At 41.1% G+C, this 25,309-nt stretch overlaps 1 protein-coding gene across 3 annotated transcripts in view; it reads left to right on the top strand.

The window, feature by feature from the left end:
* The window catches only part of Syt9 (synaptotagmin 9), a 180,314-nt gene that overhangs the window by 29,227 nt on the left and 125,778 nt on the right, over positions 1-25,309 (top strand). For all 3 annotated transcript variants that reach the window (XR_005881292.1, XM_005075725.4, XM_021230469.2), the window contains exon 2: positions 22,971-23,319. Coding sequence is in view for 2 of the 3 variants with exons in the window: in XM_005075725.4 (XP_005075782.1) it covers positions 22,971-23,319 (349 nt within the window). In the remaining variant the exon portion in view is untranslated. The remainder of the gene's footprint in view (positions 1-22,970; positions 23,320-25,309) is intronic.

The following is a 25,309-nucleotide window of genomic DNA, read 5'->3' as shown; positions in this document are numbered from 1 at the left end:
AATTTTTGATAATTGACTCTTAAGAGTGTTCATTAGCCCACTATCGCACATCAACAGAATAGATATACCTATCCTGAATTCACACATATGTGACAGAGTTATGTCCTTGCTATTGTGCAGGAACACAAATAAATACTCCAGTACATTTTCATATTCACACAAAAATTCAGCTATCCAGTAACTAACAAATGTGCCCCTCTCCTGGGCACCAGAATCCAGAGGGATTCCTAAACAGACTAAGTTGGATTCAATGGAGAAGTTTTCTCCATTTAAACAATGTGTCAGCTCTATGTCTTGTATCAGTAGATATTTTGACATGGAAAGGTACAACTCTTGTGCCACATCCTACTGACTTCAGCCAACTGGCTTTTGACTACTCTCTCCCTACACTTTTCTGAATGCAGCAATAGTATGATATTGTTGGTTTTTACTTTCCTGCTTCTATACCTATTCTGTAAAAGGACATATAGCTTACAATTAAAATTTGATGGCATTGTGGGTGCTGTGGCCACAAATTCAGCCTTTTGGAGCTCTTTGTGAAAACTGTATATAGAACTAAAGTTAATTTTCAGGAGTTAAAATTTTGAAGCTCTCTGCCACATGCAAAAATATAGGATGAAAATTCTTGTTTAATACAATGTTGTGAAAATGTATCTTTTTGGTGGTGGTGGTGAGTTTGGATAGTCACAGAATAAGTGTTACACCACTAATAGACTTAAGTCTCATCTTACTGTTCTGTTAAATAACTATTATGTTCCCTGAGCACATTTCCTGGAGTATGTTTTAGTGTTCCACTGTAAGTATCTGGCCTCTATCAATATTTTCTGAACTGATCCCTGTAATTATGGCATGGGGGCCTATTTACACAGAACTTTGCTTGCTGAATGACTGTAAATACAAAATTGCTTCAAGTTGCTAATTGTTCTTTCCTGCTGTGACATTGGCTATGACCCAGGGACTTGGCTCTAATTCAACCATGTAAGCTCTCCTGTTGCAGGCCCTTGGATATTACCTCAAGTGAAAATTACTCTGAGGTCCACTGGTTCTTAATTGCAGTAAAGAAGATTCTCTTTGAATATTGTAATAAACATTTGTACTATAAAGTGAGAAAAGCAACTTTTTAATATCTTAGAAAGCAAAATGAACCTGTGGCTAGAGAAGATGAGGAAGCCAATTGTGAACAGTTTTAATGCCATTTTCCATCTTTCCCTCCAAGCCATGCTGGCTGCAAGTGGAAGATGTGGGTTTGTTGGAGCTGATTCCATGTTTCTGGATCAGGGGGAGAATTGAGACCACAGCAAAGAAAGGACTTCCGCTAAACATCTTATGGCAAGGTAGAAAAGAAGTGTGCGGTCACAAAAGCACACAGATACACAGATGGCAGGCTTTGTACCGTAGGCATTGGGGTACCTCTTGGTAAGCTGTACTTAATCACAGTTCCTCAGTGGAACATACCTCCCAGAATATTGTGGGAAACTTCCAAGAATACTCTCCATGGGTGCAGTTTCCCAGGATGGAGGCCTTCTGGGCACTTTGTGATCCTTATTGGTCAGAATTTGCAATGGTTCAGCTCCCCATTTTAAAGCATGTTGTCTGTATATTAATTTAACCTTTGTACATTTATTTACAAATTTAATTGTAATCTAAGTAATATATAAGTACAGTGTTTGTTAAAAATGGAGTGGGACAAGCTTCAGTTCACTCCCGTGAGTCAACTCACAAAACAACCGTAACTATTTACCCTAATTTTGGCTTTCTACTAATTCACTCCTTACTGTAAATACTCCTTCAAATCTTGGTCACTGACACTAGACTATGTGCATATACACACAATGAGGAATTTTTCAGGTATGTGTGTGTGTGTGTGTGTGTGTGTGTGTGTGTGTGTGTACATGTAAAGGTGTAGGGAGGGCACCACAAAACAACCTTCAGTACTATCTTCAGGAACACCATTAATTGCAAACTGAACTAGTGATTCTGTCAATTTTGTGATTTTCTATAAAGTTACTTATTACCAAGCTACAAAGTGTGTTGAGACCTCAGAAATAGAAAGGGTTTATGTCATTACTCTTGAGCCAGTGGAAGAATTCAGTCACTTGTAATCAAAGTCTTCAGTTATATGCTCTCTAGAATTGAACACATTAATACTGCATCCACTTTGTCTTTGGCTATTGCTTTCTCTTATACCATCTTGTGCTTCTTACACTGTCATGTGATATGTTCTATCCTGGTACTTTGAAGAAAAACAAGTGTATGTTTTTCCTTACTTCAAGTGGAGCTCACTCCCAATATATACATGTACAAAACACTCCCATCCTTACACTCAGGAAACATTGTTGAAGAGGGGGAGGAAAGATCGTAACAGCCAGAGGGTCAGGGAGTTTGCTGTGAGATTGTCTCCTAGAGATATGAGAAGCTACACCCATAAAGTCACACCAGTGTGACTGCCCAAATGTGAGCTAAACAAGAGTGAAACCAAAGGACATGCTAAACTGCACAGGGAAACGTCCATGAGGCCTCCACCCTCCATAGAGAACTCTAGGCAATTGAGGAAAGTTGGGAGCAGAAGTGGTCTTCCGCAGGGAATACATCAGGTGATGGTCAAGTACCAAATGGTCAACCTGAGAACATACATACAAGTAACTTTATATAGAATGAGCATATTTAGGGGGCATATGTGCATGAAATAATAGTTTAAAAGGAGGCCATGATTTGAAGAAGAGTGGAGACACATATATAGGAGGACTTAGAGAAAGGAAAGAAAAGGGAGAAAATGTTGTAGTTATACTTTCAAGATGGGATGACGAAAGAGTTCTGGAAATAGGAGCAGTGAGTGTTTGTCATGCCAACGAATTGTATGTTTTTATAATTGTATGTTTTAGTAACATTCTATGTTATATGTATTTTACTATGAATTTTTAAAATGTAGAAAGTACTACCAGATATAAAACGAGATAAGATTGTGGAAATGTCTTGGGTGAAACTGTTATTCCCTGCTTAAAGTAAAGTTCTGTCCACTGTTATGTGGAGTGTCTACAACTCATGAAGGACAAGCCCCATGAGAGCACTGTGAGAACAGCTGGTATCCTTGTACCTTCCTGTGAGTTTCAAGAATAGTACTGAAATCTTAACCATGTTTTCTTTTCCTGGTTGGTGCTCCTTAGAAAAATTGATGTATTTCTTCATCTTATCTTGGCCATTCAATTAATAGTACTGCTAGTAAAAATGGGTGATTGAAAAGATACTGCCTGCATTTTAATAGCATTAAATATGGTTATGAGGAAATTGATTTTAAATTATAATTTTTGGAGGAACGGTGATAATTAAATGCATGCCAGTAGTCCAAGACTGACTTTGGCACAGGCCCGTCAATAACTTAGGAGTTCATTTGGATGTCAGGTATGGAGGACCACACTGGTAAGGGCTATAGGTTAGACTGTGTCTTGCTGTTAACCATTCACTAGGTTACAACCAGATGGGGAAAGTGGAGGGGAGTGTGAAGGGAATCTCCTATACTTAGACTCTGGAAAATCTTTGAGGGGAAGTTCTTCCAAGGTTAGTCTTGACCATGGAAGCAAGGCTATCTGAAGACATCTGCTAAATGTTAAGAGCCTCTTTTGAATACGTCATTTCTGTAGCATCTTCTGCAGAGGTCACAGTACCTCTGATAACCTGAGGTCTTCTTGAGAGGCAGATCAGCATAGTGTGCCATGAAGTTAGTTTATGAATTTATGTCTGTCTCTATGGCCCATGTTTCTTACATTATGTGCTATATGAAGTATTAAACAGTTAGAACAGAGTGAAATATTGTCTCATTTTCAATCATAAGAATGAGTAACTTTTTTGTTTTAGATAGAGCCTAATATAGCCCAGACTTGCCATGAACTTGCTACAAAGTCTAGGCTGTCCTCAGAGTCTGGAACTTACTCTGCCTTGTGAGTTTGCAGGCCCACGTCACCATGCCCAATCAGAACAAGTAATCTTTTTTTTTAATTTAAATTAGAAACAATCTTATTTTACATATCAACCCCAGTTGCCTCTCCCTCCCACCCCCTATGTCCCCCACTGACCTCCCTCTCATCCCACTTCCCATGCACTCCCCAGGGAGGGTGAGGCCTTTTATGGGGGATCATCAAAGTCGGTCATATTATTTGGGGCAGGGCCTAGGCCCTCCCCCCATAGATAGGCTGAGAGAGTACCCCTCTATGGGAGAATGGGCTCCCAAAATCCATTCATGCACTAGGAATAAATACTGGTTCCCCTGCAAGAGTCCCCATAGACTGCCTAGGCTTCCTAACTGTCACCCAAGCTCAGGGGCCCTGGTTCAGTACTATGTTACTTCCCCAGCTGTCTGGCTAGGGTCTGTGAGCTCCCAATTGCTCAGGTCAGCTTTTTCTGTGGGTTTCCCCAGAATGGTCTTGACCCCTTTATTCATCACCCCTTCCTCTCTACAACTGGCTTCCAAGATAGAACAATTAATCTTAATGATGCTTCTCTATAAATACTCAAACTTGTGCAGAGTTCCTAGAAGCCTCTTTTCTTTAAACATATTTTTAGTGGAGTAAGAATAGATATAAAGTAGAAATGATATATAGCTCGTGATTTTATCACTTACCAAACAAGAGTGTGCCTTGTGAAGTGATGCAAGCTGGGTGGCAGAGATATGTTAGAAATGGAAATTTTCACTCTATTTGAAAATATGAGATCTGGAAGTCTCTTGCATATCACTATGTTTTTGTTTTATATATTAGGAATCTTGAGATAAGCCCCCTTGATGTTATCCAGGTAGCTTGAGGAAGGTTCGGAGTAGAAAATAACCAGTTCTACAGTGAAATAGTCAGGGTCCTGGTGGAAGGTGGCAGCATGATCAAACTGTGTAATTTGTGGGAAGTTTAACTTATGATCTGCTGCAGTATTAAGGTCAGGATTCAAGAGAACCATTGAGGGACAATGCACACTCTAGAGCTAGTAACAAAAGGGAGCTGTTACCACCAGTGGATAAAGAAGGACCTAGAAGAAGAGCTGTGACTTGAGCAGCAGGACACACATGACATGATGGCACCAAGAAGGCAGCTGAAGGATAGATGCCTTAGCTGGCATCTCCCCCTACCATTCAGTATCCCATTGGAACTTCCAACTGGCTAAAAATCAACTATAACAAAAGGCTTGGGAAGCCTGGGATATAATTCATAAGGGTCAGGCTAGAGTGACTGAAAGCAGTAAAGAGAATAGAGGTCATTGTATTCTCTTTGTGATGGTGGAATTTCCAGTGTCTCCCATTGAAAGAGGTGAGGACAGGGTTTCATAAGCAGGTGTTAAATGAGGGCCTTTGACAATCAAGAATGTCATCTACAAATGAGGAGTTGGTGGTGATTAGAGGACTGTTTTTACATTCCTAATTTAAAAGAACACAACAGTTTAGAACCAGAACTGTGTGGTGGCTGCAGTCTAAATAGCCTTCAGATACTTATCCATAAAACCCATTGGCTCATTGTTCCCAAAATCTCCTGGGACTCACCAGGAACTGTGAAATAGTAGGAGACTCTGAAGGAACAACTTGTGCTTAAGTAAAGTCCACGTAAGGCAGAAGGCAAGGCTGCACTCAATCTCTAGGTTGTTTCCTCTTACCTTCCCTGTGCACACACAACACGGTACTCCATCCATACTCATAGAAGCCAGGGAGTTCTACTCCATTTATACTCATAGAAGCCAGGGAGTTCTACTCCATTCATACTCATAGAAGCCAGGGAGTTCTACTCCATTCATACTCATAGAAGCCAGGGAGGTCTTCAGTCACACCAGCACAGGCCCAGCTAGCAGAAAGCAAGTACCATTGTCTGTGTTCAGCCAGGCCAGATGCCTCAAGGGCAAGTCTTTGTTTCAAAGGTGTCCACCCAGGTCTGGAGAAGGACTTAAAGGGAAAGTCTGCTTAATTCTGGGATGTAAAGCCCAAACCAACTTCCCAGTGCCACGCCATGCCCTGTGCAGGTAGACAGATGCCCAGCAGAGGCAGGTGGCATGACTTTGCGTCGAGTCTTTCTAATAGAGCAGTCCACTTACTTGCTGAGTGGGGGAGGGCTGGGAGAAGTGATCAGGTTCATCTAGGGAAACGTCCCTCCTCCTCGCGCAGATCCAGATGGGAGGAAGCATTCCCACAGCAGATGCTGGTTTATGAGATGCTTCTAAATACTACCTCAGAATGGGGCAATGCCGGCAACCTTTTGATCTTGTTTCCCAGTGTGGATGAGAAATGTGAACAAAAATTGGATCAAAGTGAGAGCAGATCTGGCCTAGCAAAGGATTCTGACTGAAAAGCTTGGGAAAGGGTCCTGTGGGAGGTGTGAATTGTTGGGCCAATGAAGGCTCCAGCTTCAAAGAAGTGTCAGGACACGAAATGAAAGTACTGTGGTAAGCTGTCATGCAGAGGCAGGTGCTCATCCAGGTGAAGAGAAATGTCCCTCATGGCAGTGGTGAGGAATGAACTGTGAGACACTGTAGTCTCTGAGTAACAGCACCATAGCCTGTCTTTAGGTACAGGCTCCCACCTCACTGAAACCCCACTGAGCACTGGTGGGCCGGGTGGGCCTGTACCTCCCGGTAAACTCACCAAGGACAATTAATGACCCTTTCAGCCTGTCCTTTGTCATCTGCATATCAATCTTCAATGATTTTTTCAGCCATTCTAGTACATCTGAATGTTTCTGTTTCTTCTACATGGGTCCGATTCCCAATATAGACAAAACATGGGGGATGGACATGGTGGTGAACATCTGTAATCCCAGCAGAGATAGGAGGATGGATTGTAAATTAAAAAACATCCTGGACACCGCCCCCTCCCCTGCAGAGCCCCTCAATGCCTAAGGCAGATGGGAGAACTGTTCCTGCCCTGCTCCCACCCTCCAGCTGCAACTCTCAGGAGAGTTGGGCTTGCACTTCACCTAGGCAGCACAATAGAGCCAACCCTGTTGGTGGAACACTGGAGAGATATCCATGTAACTCATCTGTCATGTGGCACCATGGGTGGGGGAGAGGTGCCCACCCCCATCAATACTTGAGCCAGGTGGGAGATCTGTCCCTGCCCCTTTTGAGCTGCAGCACTCAGAAGAGTGGCCCTTACACCTCACCTGGGCAACACAGTAGTACTGACCCTGAATGTGTAGGTGGGAGAGAATGGGCCCTGAGGACATGAAAGCCTGAAATCTGACCCTGCCACTGATCATGCTGCTAATGGGGAACTAGCCAGGGTAATCCTGGAGAGTCCACCCTGTTGGCATAGACAGGGGAGAGCTGGCAGGCTGACCAACCCTGAAAGTACCCAGGCCCAGAACCAGTGTTAAATGTTAGCCCACCCCAACATCCATCCCATCTATGATCTGCTGGAGGAGTGGGAGTGGAGGTGTGTGTGGGGGGGGTGAGTATGTCAGTCTGCAGATACAGGACTGCAAGATCTCCATGACACAGGACAACAAAAGGATGTCCAGGAAGAATCCCAGTGAGGGCCCAGTGTTCACTGTTCAGCAGAAACCAGAGGCCTAGTAAAATACCAGCGATTCTTTTAAAGAAACGCCTGCATGTAAAAATATATGAATCATGGGATTTGCTTTCCAACCCACTGTGTCACACTGCAGCTTCCATGAGGAGATTTCCCTTCCTTTTTCTTTTTTCTCTGTTTTCCCCTTTTTCTCTTATGTGTTATTTTGTTGTATTTTGGAGTAGGGAAGGGAGATGGGTGGGATCCAGAGGCATTTTGTGAAAGTCACAAGCAGTAATAATAATGAGGAAAAAATTCTGGACTCCATAATTCCATGCCAGCCAGAGCTACATATCTATACCCTATCCCCAAAACTCCAAAAGAAACACAAAAGAGAAATTGTAGATTCTACAAGCATTCTCTTCCAACTAAGTAAGCGATGAGCTATTCTAAGTAGGTTTTCCCTACAATCAAATAATTTCTAGAGAGCAGGTACAAAGAGAATGGAAAGCACGATAGCCAAGCATACCAGGTGGCTGAGCCTTCCTGATATGCAGACAGTGCAGGCTGAGGTACAGCAGGCTTTGCATGTGAGGCATTATAAACACAGCTGCTGCAGCCCAGCCACAAGTGCCTGCACCCTCAGCCCCTGTGTAGCCTCACTTGGCCGAGGCAGAGGTGGCAATGCTAGTGTGAAGAAGAGCTCGTCACACCCATGAAACAACACTTGGCAAATTAAGGTGCAAAAGAACATGTCTCCCATGCTAATTTTAGGCCAGCTGCTTAGTGATGCAGGCAGAATCATTTGGGCAGCCTTCTCAGGAAGGAATCTGTGGACACGGTCTGATTACAGATAGACCATGCTCTGCATTAGTGACAGAAAAGCATGCAGTTGATGCCATTTGCTGGGCTCCATGTTCTAATTCATTTTACTCATGGTCTTCTTAAGAGTTAAGGCAGCTGTGTGTTCTGTTTCCCTGGCTCAGCACCTTAATAATGGGCCCCTGCAGGCCTGAGTTAATGCTCCTTAATCCTTGCAATTTTCACCATGAGGCAGTGCTAAGAGAATCTCATGTCTGCTGCAGGAATAAAAGGCAGGAATGGCCATAAATTGTAGCCTCCTGTTGGATAGCACTCTGGCTGGGAGTTATAATCGGAACTATTATGATGACTTTAACCCCCAGATAGAGGCAGTCTTGTGAACTCAAGGTCAGTGTCAGGCTTCACATGAGCCACAAAATGTGTGAGTGTGACTTCTAGGTCCTTTAGGACTGATGCAGAAGACTCTAGTGAGGTAAAGACTTAACCCTGGTCACAATGCATAAATGGTGCAAGGTCAGGTCTAGGTCCCTTAGAATATGAAAGCTCCTTCCTAATTACTCACTGTGTACAATTGAGCAGATAGTGACCTACAAATGATGGTTTGAATGAGATTGGCCCCTATAGGCTTATGTATTTGAATATTTAGTTCCCAGTTACTGGACTGTTTAGGAAGGATTATGAGGTGTGGCCTTCTTAGAAAAGGTGTGGCACTGAGGGGTATTGAGGTTTCAAAAGTCCACTCCAGGCCCAATCTCAAGCTCACTGCTTTCTGCTATGGTTCCAATATAAGCTGTCAGCTACTGCTCCAGCTGTTAGGAATAAAGAATAATGTGTTGGGACCACAGGTGGCAGGTCTCTGGTCCCAGGACCATGATCCTCCTGGGGTGGATGAACAGCAGGCAGATGAGGAAACAGAGACCTGTAGATGTGACTTATATTGAAAGTTTTATTGAGGGGGAGGTAAGAAAAGAGGTAAAGAGACAGAGAGAGGACAGAAGAGAAGAGAGAGAATGCCCCAGGAGAATAGCAGGAAAGAGAGACAGCGTAAGTGGGTAGGGGTCTTTTAAAGGGGTCCTTTTCACCTGCATGCAGACTACTTAGCCATGGAACCCTGGGCTGACCAGGATACTGCCTGAGTGCATTCTGCCAGGTGACAGGGGCAGGTCAGCATAATGCCTGAATCCTTACACAACCCCCACACCTCCCTCACAGTCCTCACCATGATGCTCATGAATTCAGCATCTGAAACTGTAAGCAATCACCAATTAAATGCTTTCTTCTACAGGTTACCTTGTTTGTGGTATCTCTTCACAGCAATAGAACAGTTAACTAAGACACTGTAAAACCTACAGTAGGAAGCCCTGGCCATTATTTTCTCCTGATATTTTTTCGAAAACATAATCAGACAACTTGGGTTTTGGTCTTATATAAGAAGTGGGTACATGTAGGACTTGGCTTATTGGTCTTAGTCCTTATTACTGTAATGGAAAACCACAGACTAGTCAGCTTATTCACACAATGCTCCACAATTCTAGACACTGGGAAGCCCTAGACAAGGGTGCCATCAGATTTGATATCTAGTGATTATTGCTTCTTTGTCCACAATGGCAATCTCATAGATTAATGGGGTGAAGGACCTTTCTGTGGGAAGGAAGGATGGGAAATAACTTTGTTAGGAGGGAACTAATCTTATCACCTTCAAAGGCCACACCCTCTGATACAATAATAGCATTGCCATTGGAGTTGGGGTTTCAACATCTATTTGTTTGTTTTGAGATAGGGTCTCCATTGGAACAGATTGGCTTGAACTTGATGCATAGCTAAAGATGACTTTAAACTCCTAAATACGCCTGCTTCCAGCCTCCTTCCCCACCCTGGATGGTATAGCAATTTTGAGGATACAAAACTATTAGATCTGTGGTATTGCATTCCCATTCTTCTATAATCCATATTCTTTTCACTTGCAAAACACATTCATTATGTTACAAAGCCTCCAGAATTTAACTTATTTGAGCATTAATTCTGAATTCTAAAATGAAGAATCTCATCTAAATGCCATTTAAAATCAGATACAAGTAGAATTCAAGGTGTAGCTCACTCTGAGGCATACTGCCCTTCCTGTTGTGAACCAATGAAAGCAAACATCATAAGGCTTAGAGATTTTAGTGGTAGAACTAGATAGGATAGGATAGTATAGCAGAGCACAGCACAGTGTAGTATAGCATAGAGATGTCCATTCCAAAAGGAAGAGACAGAGAAGAAAGGGGCATTATTTCCAACTGAGCCCAAACTACAAGACAGACTCCCTGAGAAGAAGATTCACAAAGAATCCATTTTGGTTGGATGTTCTTTCTTCCAAGCATACTGTGCTAAGGTCTGATATTTGAGAAGCACTGGGGTATTGGAGTCTCCTGGACCTACGAGGCCTTTTCCCTAGTTCTGCTTTGCATTCCCAGGGTTCTTCAGCTCCCCAAACCCATGTCTCTCTGGGTGAAGGCCATCTGACCTATTAAAAGTAAGACTATGACACCCATTGTGAAAAACTGAGGTTTGGCCTAGACTCTCTATCTTCTTCAAAGTCATCCTTCCTTGTTCCAGTAAGACTAGTGCTGTGGTCCTTTTCTAAGGACAGTTCTGATGGCTTTCCACTGTTCCTTCCCATCTCCTCCCTCTGTTTTAGTCTGCCACTAAAGTTATTCAACTGCCAGCTGAAGTTATTGTTCAGGTCTGGTTCACATCTATATTAATTCCTTGCTTAGCCACACCCATTGTGTTCTCAACATTCTTTCTCATTTTCTACCATGTTGAAAGGCTAAGACCTGCTTCCCCCACCAGAAGAGAACCTTGTACCCATACCCACTAGGAGAGGAAGAGACCCCACCTGCACCCACTGGAAGAAGGGATGGAAAGATGACAATAAAAGAACACATTCAACAACAGAAAAACCAATATGACACCACCAGAGCCTAGGGACTCTACACCAGCAAGACCTGAACATCCCAACACAGATGAATATTCACTAATCCAGCCCTACAGAAACTATTGAAAGGAAACCTCCAACCTAAAAAAGTTAACCACACACATAAAAACATAGGCAATAGATAATCCCACTTTACCAAAAGCCAAAACGAAAATCGGTGTAAATCTACATATAATTCCACCACCACCACCAAAACAAAACAAAACAAGAATTAACAATCAGTGGTCCTTAATTTCCCTCAGTATTAATGGTCTTAACTCACCTATAAAAAAACACAGGCTAGCAGAATGGATACAAAGACAGAATCCATCCTTCTACTGCATACAAGAAACACACCTTAACTTCAAAGACAGATGTTGCCTCAGAATAAAGGGTTGGGAAAAGATTTTCCAATCAAATGGACCCAAGAAACAAGCTGGTGTAACTATACTAATACCTAACAAATTAGACTTCAAACTAAAATTAATCAAAAGAGATGAAGAAGGTCATTTTATATTCATCACAGGAAAAATCCATCAGGGCGAAGTCTCAATTCTGAACATCTATGCCCCAAATACAAAGGCACCCACATTCATAAAACAAACATTACTAAAACTCAAATCACATATAAAACACTTATAGCAGGAGACTTTAACACCCCACTCTCACCACTAGACAGGACCACCAGACAGAAACTTAACAAAGAAACAAAAGAACTGACAGAAGTTATGATCCATTTGGGTTTAACAGACAACTATAGAACATTCCATCCAAACACAAAAGAGTATACCTTCTTCTCAGCATCACAGGGAACCTTCTATAAAATCAACCACATACTCAGCAACATAGCAAACCTCAACAGGTACAAAAAAAACCTTAATAGGTACAAAAAAATAGAATAACCCCCTGTATCTTATCAGACCACCATACTTTAAAGTGAGAATTCAACAACAACACAAATTACAGAAACCCTACAAACTCATGGAAATTGAACAATGTGCAATTCCACCATCCATGGATCAAGGAAGTAATAAAGAAAGAAATTAAAGACTTCCTAGAATTCAATGAGAATGAAGACACAATATACCCGAACTTATGGGACACTTTGAAAGCAATACTCAGAGGAAAATCCATAACTTTAAGTGCCTACATGAAGAAACTGGAGAATAGTCACACTAGAGAGTTAACGGCACAACTGATAGTTCTAGAACAAAAAGAAGCACACTCACCCTGAAGTAGTAGACGCCAGGTAATAATCAAATTGAGGGCTGAAATCAATAAAGTAGAAACAAAGAAAACAATACAAAGAATCAGTGTAACAAAGAGTTGATTCTTTGACAAAATCAAGAAGATAGACAAACATTTATCTAAACTAACCAAAAGACTGAGAGAGAACATACAAATTAATAAAATCAGAAATGAAAAGGAGGACATAACAACAGATACTGATGAAATCCAGAGAATCATCAGGTCATACTTTGAAAACCTGTACTCCACAAAACTTGAAAATTTAAAGTAAATGAACAATTTTCTGGATAGATATTATTTACCAAAATTAAATCAAGAATAGATAAGTGATTTAAATAGACCTATAACCCCTAATGAAATAGATGCAGTCATCAAAAGTCTCTCAACCAAAAAAAAGCCCAGGGCCAGATGGTTTCCGTGCAGAATTCTATCAGAAACTCAAAGAAGAGTTAGTACCAATACTCCTCAAAGTGTTCCTCACAATAGAAGCAGAAGGGTCTTTGCCAAATTCTTTTTACGAGACTACAATTACCTTAGTACCCAAGCCACACAAAGACACAACTAGGAAAGAGAACTATAGACCAATAGACCAATATCCCTCATGAACATTAATGCAAAAATATTCAATAAAATACTGGATCTAGGGAAATGTCCAGAGATCTACAAGAAAGACCCCAATTAAAAATCTCAGCAATATGCCCTTCCTGGATAATGAGACTGATGACTACCTTATATGTAATCCTAAAGCTTTCATCCAGTAGGTGATGGAATATGAAGCAGACATCCACAACTAAACACTGAGGTTTACTCCTGGAATCTAGTTGTAGAGGAGGATGAGTGATGAGCAAAGGGGTCAAGACCAGATTGGGGAAACCCACAGAAACAGCTGACCTGAACAAGGGGGAACTCATGGACCCCCGACTGTTAGCTGGGAAACCAGCATAGATGTGGGTTTCAGTTAGGAGGCCTGGGCTGTCTATGGTGCCTATGGCAGTGGATCAGTATTTATCCCTAGTATACAAATAGACTTTGGGAACCCATTCCACATAGAGGGATACTATCTCAGTCTAGACATGAGGGAGGGCCTAGATCCTGTTCCAAATGATATGACAGACTTTAAAGATCCCCCATAGAAGGCTTCACCCTCCCTGGGAAGCAGAAAGGGGATGTGAAGGTGGGGGGCAGGGAAGGAGGGGAGGTAGAGGGGACAAGGATTGACATATAAAATAAGTTTTTTTTCTAATTTAAATTTTAAAAAAGGAAATAATTGTGGTCAAGGGATTTCTGTCATATCTAAATCTTTTCTTACGCTTTAACCAGGAGGAGACATACCTTCAATACATTACTTAGAAATAAATGGAGCTATATGTCTCATTATGTTATTTGCAGTTCTGTCTTCCACAAAAGCATTGCACATGAGCACAGTTCAACCTGGCTCTTTTTACCATACAGCAAGGACCATGTAACTTCTAATAACTCACTCCTTCTTGCCATCAGAGTTATGGAGAGAATAGTCTTTACCCACATGTGCCTGCCAACCATCAGTTCATGGTCACCTGGGGACTCAGTAAGAGGGACCTTTGAACAGCTCTCTTTTCTTTCTCAGTTCTCATCAGGATCACCCTAACAGTCCATTCATAGATCTTTCCAAGCACCCATGTCAAAACTCTCCAGTATCTTCCTGTTTCACAGTTCAAGTGCTGCTTCCCCAACATTCCTGCTTCCAGATACCAACTTCAGTCTTAGTCTTTGGGGGAGTCATCTGAATCCTAGCTTTGGTTCCATGCCCCAACCTTCATCTTGTAGGAGTGCCCTGAATTGGGCATAGTAATTCAAGAATTCTCCTGGCTAGTAGTTTCTTAAGGGCAAGGACTAATCTTATTATAAGCTTCCAGTTTAGTACTTAGTATATTTCAGTTGCTTGGAGGAAATGCCTTCTCTAGTCCTCAGCAATTAGATCCACTGGGCACTGAGCAGGCTTTCAGTGTGTGTTCCTAGCTGCTTACTGTTAAGGATACTGTAAAGATAAAGTCCTTACTGTTTAACTGAAGTGATCAGTTATTGGTGGCAATATTAGATCTGAACATGGAGCACCCTGATCCTGAGACACACACAAAACCACAATAATTTATACTTATTTACACCAGTAAATAATTTAATTTTTAAAAGATAATTTGGGTGTGTGCTGTGTGCTATGATTATATATGATGTATCCATGTAATTGTGTGGGTATGTATGTATACATTTAGAAGCAGGGTGCCTGGTTTCTTTCTTTTATCACCTGTGCATTATTCTTTAAGACAGGGTCTCTCAATGAACTTGAAGTTCACTGTTTTGACCAGGCTGGCTGGCCACCGAGTTCCCAGAATCCACCTTTTTTTTTCTTTCCTGATGCTGGGCTTCTTCCCATGTGTAGCTATACCCAGCATTTTTTACATGAATATTGGAGACTTCAACTCAGGTCCCATTGCTTATACAGCAAGTGCTCTTATCACCCCAACCACAGTACCAGGAACTTTCTGAGTTACAGACAACTCCAAGATGTAGATACCAACAATAGTACTATGACAAATAAAGACACAGAGAAATGAACCTAAGGTTATACAATCAGTTATGAGATGAAAATCATTTTTGTTGTTGCTTTGGGTAGCTGTCTTGTGTAGTCCAGACTGACCTTGAATTTGCTCTGTAATGGAGGGTGGCCTTGAACTTCTAATCCCCCCCCTCCCCGTTTCTGCTTCCCAAGTGCTGAGATTACAGGAGTGTCAGCACACCCACTTCAGAAACACAAAGTGACTATTACTTGCAGCTCTACTTCTAACTGCTGTGCATGGTGCCGGCAATTTAACTACATAGCAATATCTTTGCACGATTGCATTTCCTAGACAAGTTCAATCATTTTAACATCAACGCATTTAATTTTAACCTGGAATCTATGACACTTGTCTTCTCCAGCATGCTATTCAGAAGATGCCCTGGAGGTTCCTGAGGTGTGGATCTGAGTTCCCCTGCACTGGGTATTTCCAGAGGGTTGGGATGTTTGAATGCAACATTTGTCCTCCTTTTCCCCTTGTCCTTTTCCTCTTCTTCCCTTGTGTTGGAATAGATTGCTTTGAGAACAGTTTTAGGTTCACAGTAATATTATCTCTTTAACTGTAACAGTAAAGAAAAGAGTCCATTGTACAAACTTACATACATAATGAAGTGTTAAATGTAGACACATGAAAGGAATGTTGATAAAGGAATTCTCACATTAAATATTCTTGGTGATGCTAAAGATTCATATTAATACACAATGTCCTTTTTGGTTCTGTTCTTGGAAACTCTTAACATCCCATCATCAGAGCTGTCTGGTCTTGCCCATTTCCTCTATCTAATTACATTACCACTTTCCCTGCAAGTCACTATGTGATGTCCTCAAGTTCTCCATGGCCTAATTTCCTAACAATTTCCTGGTACTATCTGTATTAGGTCCCAAAAACATAATTGTCTTAGGGTGGGTAAAGCATCTTGTATCCTGAAAGGAGCACATGATCACACACACACACACACACACACACACACACACACACACACACACACACACACACACACACACACACACACACGGATTAACATGTAGGGATTAAGATTAATTTTAGGGATTTATCACTCATTGTGATTCATAAGTCATGTATATCAGACTCATCCTTGTTAAAATTGGAGATTCTGAGTCAGACAGTGGTGGCCTAGCACCCAGGAAACAGAAGCAGAGGCAGGTAGATCTCTGAGTTCAAGGCCAGCCTGGTCTACAGAGTGAGTTCCAGGACAGCCAAGGCTACACAAAGAAACCCTGTCTGAAAAAATTAAAGGAGATTCTGGACCTCACACAAAAACCTATTAAATAGGAATGTCTAAGGGTGCAGTCACAGATAAACATTTTCCTCCATAAAAGAATTTTACATTTTTTATGATTTTTATGTTCCTTATGAACTTGTAAAATATCCAAAAGTAGAAAAAATAATACCATAAATTCCACAAGTTAAAACTCAGTGATAAATCCTAGCTAGTGTTTTTTGATCTGTAATTTGAAGTCGATTCCAGACTTTCTATCACCTAGAATTGTTCCACACGTGCCTCTGACACATAGCATAATAATGATGATCCTTCAGGGTTATTAATAACACCCAATGTCATTAGATTTCCAGTCCACATGCTCATTGTTTCACACATTTGCTAACTGGGTAGAGTACTGTATGTGCAATCAGGTCTCTGCCCCAAGTAGAACTGGCTCTTTTCTGGACTGTTGCCCAGTTTCTGTGCTATTGTTTTCTTTTACAGGTCTCCTGAGTTGAATAAAATTTCTCTGTATATATGTTTCATATCCTGCAGTCATCCATAAGGGGCTTCCAGGATGAACACATGGAAGTAACCCTCCTGACACCGTGAAGTTCTAAAAATGTTACATGCAATCCTACACACTTGATCAATAGCATATTTGAGTAGAAAGTTTAAAGTTGAAAGGTTTTTTATTTCTTTCAGAAATTTGCATGGTTTTCCTTGTATATAGTTTCTGGTAAGTCAGATTATGGTGGTTCCAGGTTCTTAGTATTTTAATGTGCAAATGTGCGTGTGTGCATGTGTGCGTGTGTGTGAACACGTGTAGACCATATGTTGATGTTGTTTGTTTACCACTGTCACTCTCCACCTTGTGTTTTGAAATAGGGTGTTTTCTGACCTGGAGTTCACCAATTCCATTAGGCTCACTGGCCAGTGAGATCTGGGGATCTATCTTCACATTCTCAGTGTTAGGGTTACTAATATGCATGACCATATCTAGCTTTTACATGTATTTGGGGGATCTGAACTCAGGTTCTTTTGTTTGCATATCAGGCAGTTTACTCACTGTATTTTCTCCCCATCTCCTGTGTCTTTATTATTTGTAACTCAACTTTATGCCTTTCTCTAATCTTTATTTATTCCATAGCTCTCTCTCTCTCTCTCTCTCTCTCTCTCTCTCTCTCTCTCTCTCTCTCTCTCTCTCTCTCTCTCTCTCTCTCACACACACACACACACACACACACACACACACAAAAGGAAATCTAAGATCATAGTGTTGTGCTCCAGATGCTGGGTAGATATCTGCCCACGTGTCCTTCAGTTTTAGGAAACTTAAAGCCTTTCCCTCATTGATTTTTGCCTCTATCATTGCTCGTATTCCCGAGATGGGGTTTTTGTTCTTGCTGGTTAAGTTTACTTTGAATCAAGTTCCTTAGCTGTACTCTTGCTGCATTGCTCTTCTGTTTGAGGAATTGTCTTATTTTATTCCCAGGTCAGGTGGAATCTCCAGGCTCTTCTTTGTTGGTTACTGATGCATCCATGCTCTTTAATCAACATTCCTATTTCATAAATCTCTGTATAGAACTAGTTTGTCTCTTGTTCTGACTTGGTTTATGTCATGGGCCATTTCTTCTGATGCCTCAGGTTGGCCGGTATCCTTTGAGCTGCTGGTCTTCCTGTTTGGGTTCATTCATTGTTCCTTCTGGCCTGTGATGATTGGAATGAGAATGGCCCCCACAGGCTCATATGTTTGAGTACTTGCTTCCGCATTGGTGGAACTGGTTGGGAAGGATTAGAAGGCATAGCCTTATTGGAGGAGGTGTGTCAACTGAGGGGCAAGCTTTGGGTTTTAAATGATTTACGCCATTTCCAGTGTCTCTCTTAGTCTCTTTCTTAGGGATCAAGATGTAATCTCTCATCTGCTCCTTTGCATCATGAATCTAATCATGCAAAACCATAAGCCAAGTTAAATGTTTTCTTTTACAAATTGCCTTGGTCACAGTGTTTTATCCTAGCTCTAGATAAGTAACTAAGACAATGGCTGATGTTCCTCAGTCTGTACATAACCACTGGACGAACAACTCTTTTTCATTGGTCAACAGTACTTGCCACTTATTACATTTTGCAGCTATCCTTTAGAATTATACCTGCCTAGCTGGGATGCTGGACTACAATATTGTTTTTAGTATGCAGGGACAAGCTATTATAGTATGTCAAGTGCAGTGGTTAAGACCTAGTTTCAGGACATTGTGCTCCACTCTTGAGAAAGTGCCACATAGCTCTTGCTACACTTTCATACACAATCCCTGTCTGTACCACTGCCAGCCTTCAGGGAACTGTAGCATTTGTCTCTTCCAAGGCCGGAATCACCATCTCTTCCTATTCTTTAGGAAATATACCTCAGTATATTTTATCATTATTCTTTTCCATCTTTAAACTATTCCATAAATGCCAATGACAGTGTGTATGTATTTGTATGTAATTTACAACTTATAAAGCAAATGACCACATATCTACTACCTAACTTTATAAAATAAATTATCTCTGTAAAAATATTCTGTGATTCTAGGCTGACTTCCCCACACCTCTTTGCTGAGGTCAAATTATAAGGAGATGGTAGTGGGCTTAGTGATTTGTCCTTTGTGGCAAGAGAGAAAAGTATAAACACGGTGTCTAGAGGACACATTGAGCCATATGTAACAGACAGTCATATTATTATACTGGAGGCTGGTGAGGTCACATAGGCTACTTTTGCTTTCCGGCATTCTGGCAGGTGTTCAGAAACACTGAAACTCACCTGGTGTCTTTGTGTAAACATGAAATTGTTACTCTTGCTGTTTGCAATGACTGTGTGCACAAAACTCTATAAGACCTTGAATCCATAAGATCCTAGCAATCTCAGAGAACAAACCACAGTCTACCCTTCCACAATTCAAAGTCAACCCAAGTGGCTGCAGTGCTCCTCAGATGGGTTTCATCATTAACAAATGCCATACTCATGCCAGTTTTTAGGTAGAAAATCCCTCTCATTTCATGCTCCTTGTCCCATTACTGGACTTAAGAGCAAGCTGGGTTTTTTGGAATGCATAGCCTAGAAGTCATTTAGTAAGCTGGACTTGTTGTGATTACTACTAAAAGTGAGTCAGGCTTCATGTATTTGACATGTAGTGCATGCCCAGTAGAATCCTGAGAAGTAGTGTCCTAGGCCAAATGATCTCATGGCTCATGTGGGATATAATTATTATTTTTAGATAGCATTTCACTGTGTAGCTTTGGCTGTGCTGAAACCTGCCTTGTATACAAGTCTGGTCTATAACTATGATGCTTCTCCTATATCTGCCTCTTGAGTGCAGAAAGTAGATGCATGAATCATTATATCTGATCTGTCGTATTGAATTCATTTTTTCTTTGTGCGTGTTTGTGTGTGTGTGTGTGTGAGAGAGAGAGAGAGAGAGAGAGAGAGAGAGAGAGAGAGAATGCGAGAATGCATTTATATGTATACTTGTTCATATGTACAGAGATCATAAGGTGTCATGTCTTCTCCCCTATTTCTGTCTATTCCTTTGTGGAAGTCTCTCCTCAAACTTGAGCATCATTTTTTCTCAGCAAGTCCAGAAACCCCAGTGATACTCCTATTTCTAACCCCTCAGAGCTGCATCAGTGGTGTGCATGGAAGGCCTGGACTTTACATTATATTGAGATCCAAAGTCTTGACCTCATGATTGCACAGCAAGCATTCCTAATTGTTGAGCCATTTATCCCACACCACATTAAATTAAGTCCAGATAACCATAAGTATTAATTTACTCTGGACAATCCAGGGTTAGCAGTCTTATCCCCATTTATTTATTATAATGCAACACTTTTTCTTTAAGGCATCCCAGCTTTGGACAGTAATTTATATGGTCATTATTTTAGCCAACTTTTTTGCCATGACAACAAATCCTTTTAAAGTCATAGAGTCAAAACACCAACTCTGTAGGTTTTACTCATGGATCTGTGCCTCACTTGCAACTGTGCCACAGACTGTAAGTCTGCGCTAAATTTATTTCTCATTCTAGACCTGGGGCTTGTGCCATAAATAATTTTCAGGGTGCAAAGACTTGAAGATTAACCCTGTGTAGAGGGCTCTTACTCTTACACACTAGGTCAGGGCTCAAAAGTACCTCTGGTCTGAGGTTGATGATCTGTGTTCGGTCATCTTCCATTGGCAGAACAAGTCAATATCACAGACCAACACTTAGAATTCTGATTTAAACTGACTCCATGCAGGAGAGTATTATGACATGGGAGAGTACTCAGTAAATAATTCACAGTGACCACCTCACATTCCTAACCCCATTATCTCCTACCATCCCCCTCCTTCAGACTTTGCAGCTACTCTCCTTGCGGTGTTTGTCAAGGTTAATGAAGGAGTTTTGCCTGTATACAGAATATAGAATGTGTCAAGGAATTCCAGTACAATGTGTATCCTGGTCTGTGCTCAGATTCTACTATCGGGGCTGGGGATTGATGTTTGCTATGCCCATTAATGTGACCCCAGCTGGCTGTTGTAGAAGACTGCATCAAGAAAGACTTCACTTCACTATGTGAGATGTCACAGCCAAGTGGATCTTCACTGGCCCTACCATGTTGGGGATCTATGAAGCAACATGAATAATGCCTTTACATTGCCCCACTCTCTACCCGGGAATTTGTGTGTGTGTGTGTGTGTGTGTGTGTGTGTGTGTGTGTGTGTGTGTGTGTGTGTGAGAGAGAGAGAGAGGGGGGAGTGTTGGGCATTCCAAACCATCCTTGAATTCACTATTATTCCAGGGATGATATTGTACTTCTAATCCTCCTGCCTCTACCCCCCCCAGTTCTGGGAGCACTGGGGAGCTAGCTCTGGACCATGTGCATGCTAGGCAATCATTCTTCCATCTAAGCTACATCCCCAGCCCTGTGTCTGGGATTTTTCCATTTTGGTTTGGTTAGTGTCCCTTCACTGGTTAGTCTTTAGTGCTTGGTACTGATTGGATTTTTCTACAATTCCAGAAATTCCTTCTTATTACTTACTCAATGGTGATGCTGTCCCTTGTAGGAAATTGCATATCTTGTTTCAGTGAGATATTTGAGCTCAGTTGATGAACTGAAACAGGAATCCCAGTGTTACAAGCAGAGATGTAATATTTGTATGCCACAACAAAGATTGATTGGGAGACGTGGGGGTATCCATTTGTTCCATCAGCAGCCTGGCAGCTGGCTCCTTTCAATTTTCATAACAAAATGAATATCATTTCAGAAGAACCACCAATGTCACAGTGAAAAGCATGACTAGTAGTTGGTCAGTTTTATTCAGTGGGTAAGTAGTGTAGGTCCTACATGATTTCACAGGAATATGACTTGTCAGAAATCGCAGAACACTTATGGGCATTATATTTTTTAATATCTCCAAAATATGAGCCTATGATGGTCTGAAGTCTGCCATCATACTATGTCTCCAAAACTTAGCTACTATCTGTCACATAATAGATATTCAGAGTGATCTAGGGGGAGCAGTACAGGTTTAAAAAATGACTGGTAGAGGCAAAACCTGGGGAGAATTTTGGGGGCCTAGGATATATAGAAGCATCCTTTAAAGTACTAGTGTCAAAGATGAGATCAGATTCCTGCTTCAGTCTCTCTGACCCTACCTTGAGATAGGAACCCAGGAGAGACTAGAGTCTGCCTTGAAAGGTATGGGTATAGCTGTAGAATATTGTGTAGCCATGGGGCTGTCATGTCACCATCATTGTCAACTGTATCCTCTTGTCCTTGCCCCTTTGAGCATGCCTGCAGACCTCCTCTGTGGCTTCAGCTTTGACTTCAGTGTGGGATTTTCCTCTGGACATTGAAGCTCATATTCCTCCTAGGCTGTATGCTGAAGTGCTGATATGAAATGTTCTTTAGAACTTCTGTCAAGTCAGTGATGGAAAGGAGTGGTTAGAACCCAGGACCTCCACTTCTTGGGTGGGATAGCTCTGAGGTGCATGGAACTCCTCCAGCAGCTTAAACTGTAGCTCCCAGTCTGATAAGTGGCTTGATGATACACAATATACTACATCCCAACTTTGCCTATCTTTGGTTTTTACCCCTTCTAAGAAAACCTCTTGCTCATGAATAGATGCCTCAGGGTTTATTACTGGGGAAACTCAAACTGTGACAGTTTGGGTTCTGAAGACACAAGTGGTAGATATACTTTATGCTACAAAATGCACTAATCATGTGAGTTTAGATCCTTAAGAATTTAATAGAAAGAACAATGTGGTTTAGTTACTAAATTGTATGACTCTTTGAAATGACAGAGTAAATTTGAAAGACAGTTAAAAGTTCCATGCTCAGAAAACTTTAATGATACGTATATGATAGTCTCATACAACTTGCAGGAGCTCTAAGTGTCTCCTTTAATACATCGTGTTTTGTTAACAAAATTTGCATGCAGTGTTATCTTCTTTTTCCTTTTGCTCTTGGAACCTCTGGTTTGTATCTGAATCCTCATTGTCAGGTAACACTGCAGCATCTCCCAGCCTGGCCTTCAGAGTTGGCCTGAGATGGTCTTTCTGTCTGGATTGCACAGTGGGTGGTCATAAAAGATATAATTGCACTGATTGACTTTCTTTTTCTTCTTTGCAGATATCTCTGTGAGCCTGCTAACCCTTGTGGTTACTGCCTGTGGTCTTGCCCTCTTTGGTGTCTCTCTCTTCGTGTCTTGGAAACTGTGCTGGGTTCCATGGCGGGAGCGAGGCCTGTTCTCTGGTAGCAAAGACAACCAAGAGCCTCTTAACTGCACAGACACAGAGACCAATGAGCAGGAGAACAGCGAGGACTTCCTAGACCCACTCACACCCTGCCCTGACTCCTCCATGAAGATCAGCCACACTTCCCCCGACATTCCCCTTTCCACCCAGCCAGGTGGCCAAGAGAACTGTGCCCATGCCATCCGTGTGCAGCGACAAGTCACAGAGCCAACGCCATCAGCTCGGTCAGTAATGCCACCTCTTTTATGAATGCAAGGCAAGGACCACCCTATCCCCCTTTCTTGCCAGTCATGGTACTGACTAGCTGAGGATCAGGTAATCATCTGGATGTCCACTCAGACTCACAAACATGAAAATGGTAAAACTCTGGCTCTTTGCTGGACTTAATTCCAGAGCTCTGCTTAGTTTCTATAAAATCCATAAAAGTAATGATTAACGTTGCTCCCACATCATATTTTTTTATTTTTGTATAGTTTACAGTTCTGACATGTGAACTATTATTTTAATTTTTTAGTAAGGAGGATGTACATTACTATGCACCCAACTCAGGTTCTGGATTTTAAAATCTGAGCTGTTAAGTACTTTTCTTATAGCATCTTCCTGCAACCATAAAGTTGACTCATTATGATTCTGACCTATCCTTGCATTTGTAAATAGGCTTACTTCAGCTGCCATGATATAAGTCTTTGTCCACCCCACAGGTTTTGTAACAATTGCAGATTACTAGGAGTGGGATTTCTATTGTCTGAATGTTGTGTGTTCCTTTTTGTTTTGTTTTTGTTTTTTGAGACAGGGTTTCTCTGTAGGTTTGGAGACTGTCCTGGAACTCTCTTTGAAGACCAGACTGGCCTCGAACTCTCAGAGATCTGCCTGCCTCTGCCTCCCAAGTGCTGGGATTAAAGGCATGTGCCACCACCGCATGCTGCGTGTTCTTAAGCAGTGGATAAATAAGGGTATACTGATTAAAAATCTGGGATGTAAAGAACTGCTTTATTTTCATGCGTAGCATATGTGGCATTGAACAAAATATATAACCTCCATATGTGTCATTTTGGCTTCTGTAACAGAAGGATAGTAGAAGCCCTAACTTAGGAGTGACTTTGAGGTTAGAATAGTAGCACATACTTGCACAGATTTGCACTGGTGATACTGTCATCTTGTCTTCCTCATTGCTATTTTCACACAATTATCACTGAACTGTAACTCTTCCAAGATGCTGAGGTTGAGGCACACCTCTTCCAAAATGCTTAGGTTGTGCAGAGGAAACCAATTCTGATCACTGGTTATAAGAGATTTTAGGAAAGAAGACATGGCAATCAGCCTGTTTTTAAAATTTAAATATTTGCTTGAGTAATAGCCAGAGGAATAACATATTCAATTATTATTTTGAAAATATGAACATAGTTTGGGATGTTTTACAAAAGCTCTTTCTGTTCTCTAGAAACAGGAATGATAATGAAGTTTATCCTAGAGACTGCACTCATTCACATTAAGTGTGATAGAATATGACAGTTTATGGTTTGAATTTTTTCCAGAAACTTATTTTAGCATTACTTCTAGTTCTGTATCAAAAAACAAAACTTAAAATAGTCCTCCTTAAAGAAGTTGTTTTTTGCCTTTTGAGTTACAAGAAATCCTCAGACTTTATCACAAGGATTTCTCTTTAGATAACTAGAGTTGATATCACCATGGAGTTCACACATTAAGATCTTTTTAGTGTCCCCAAGATCTGGAGCTTTTCTTGTGGGTCACTACTCTTTCAGTTGATACAGAGTGATAAAAATGTTCCCTATAAATTTGATCTGTGCATCCAGTCCTATAATTAACAAACTGATATCAATGATATCTCTGTAATTATCAGTGTTTATCATGAAAATGTTTAGATATACTGTATAAAGAAATGTGTTTAAAAGAGAAAACCAATTGTGAGCATCACAATGGATTTATGGAAACTCAGTAGAAGAAATTAAAGAACAATGAAGGACTAATCCCTGTGAAATGCATTTTATAGTCAGATTATTTTAAATTTGAAGATATGCAATTAAATTATCTTTCAAACACTGAAAATTGGGTTCAGTAACAGCAGAACTGCCATTAGCAATCTGAATGCTTTTCCACTGCATTTGACCCAGTATTAACAATTTGCATTGTTATGCTTTTTAAAACATTCATACCTAAAGTACTACTGACCTACTTCCTTTTGTTCTTCCTGGA

The sequence above is a fragment of the Mesocricetus auratus genome, unplaced genomic scaffold (genome assembly GCF_017639785.1).
Source record: "Mesocricetus auratus isolate SY011 unplaced genomic scaffold, BCM_Maur_2.0 Super-Scaffold_4256, whole genome shotgun sequence".
Taxonomy (NCBI): Eukaryota; Metazoa; Chordata; class Mammalia; order Rodentia; family Cricetidae; genus Mesocricetus; species Mesocricetus auratus.
The sequence above is the reverse complement of the archived record's forward strand: the minus strand, read 5'-3'. Positions and strand labels throughout refer to the sequence as shown.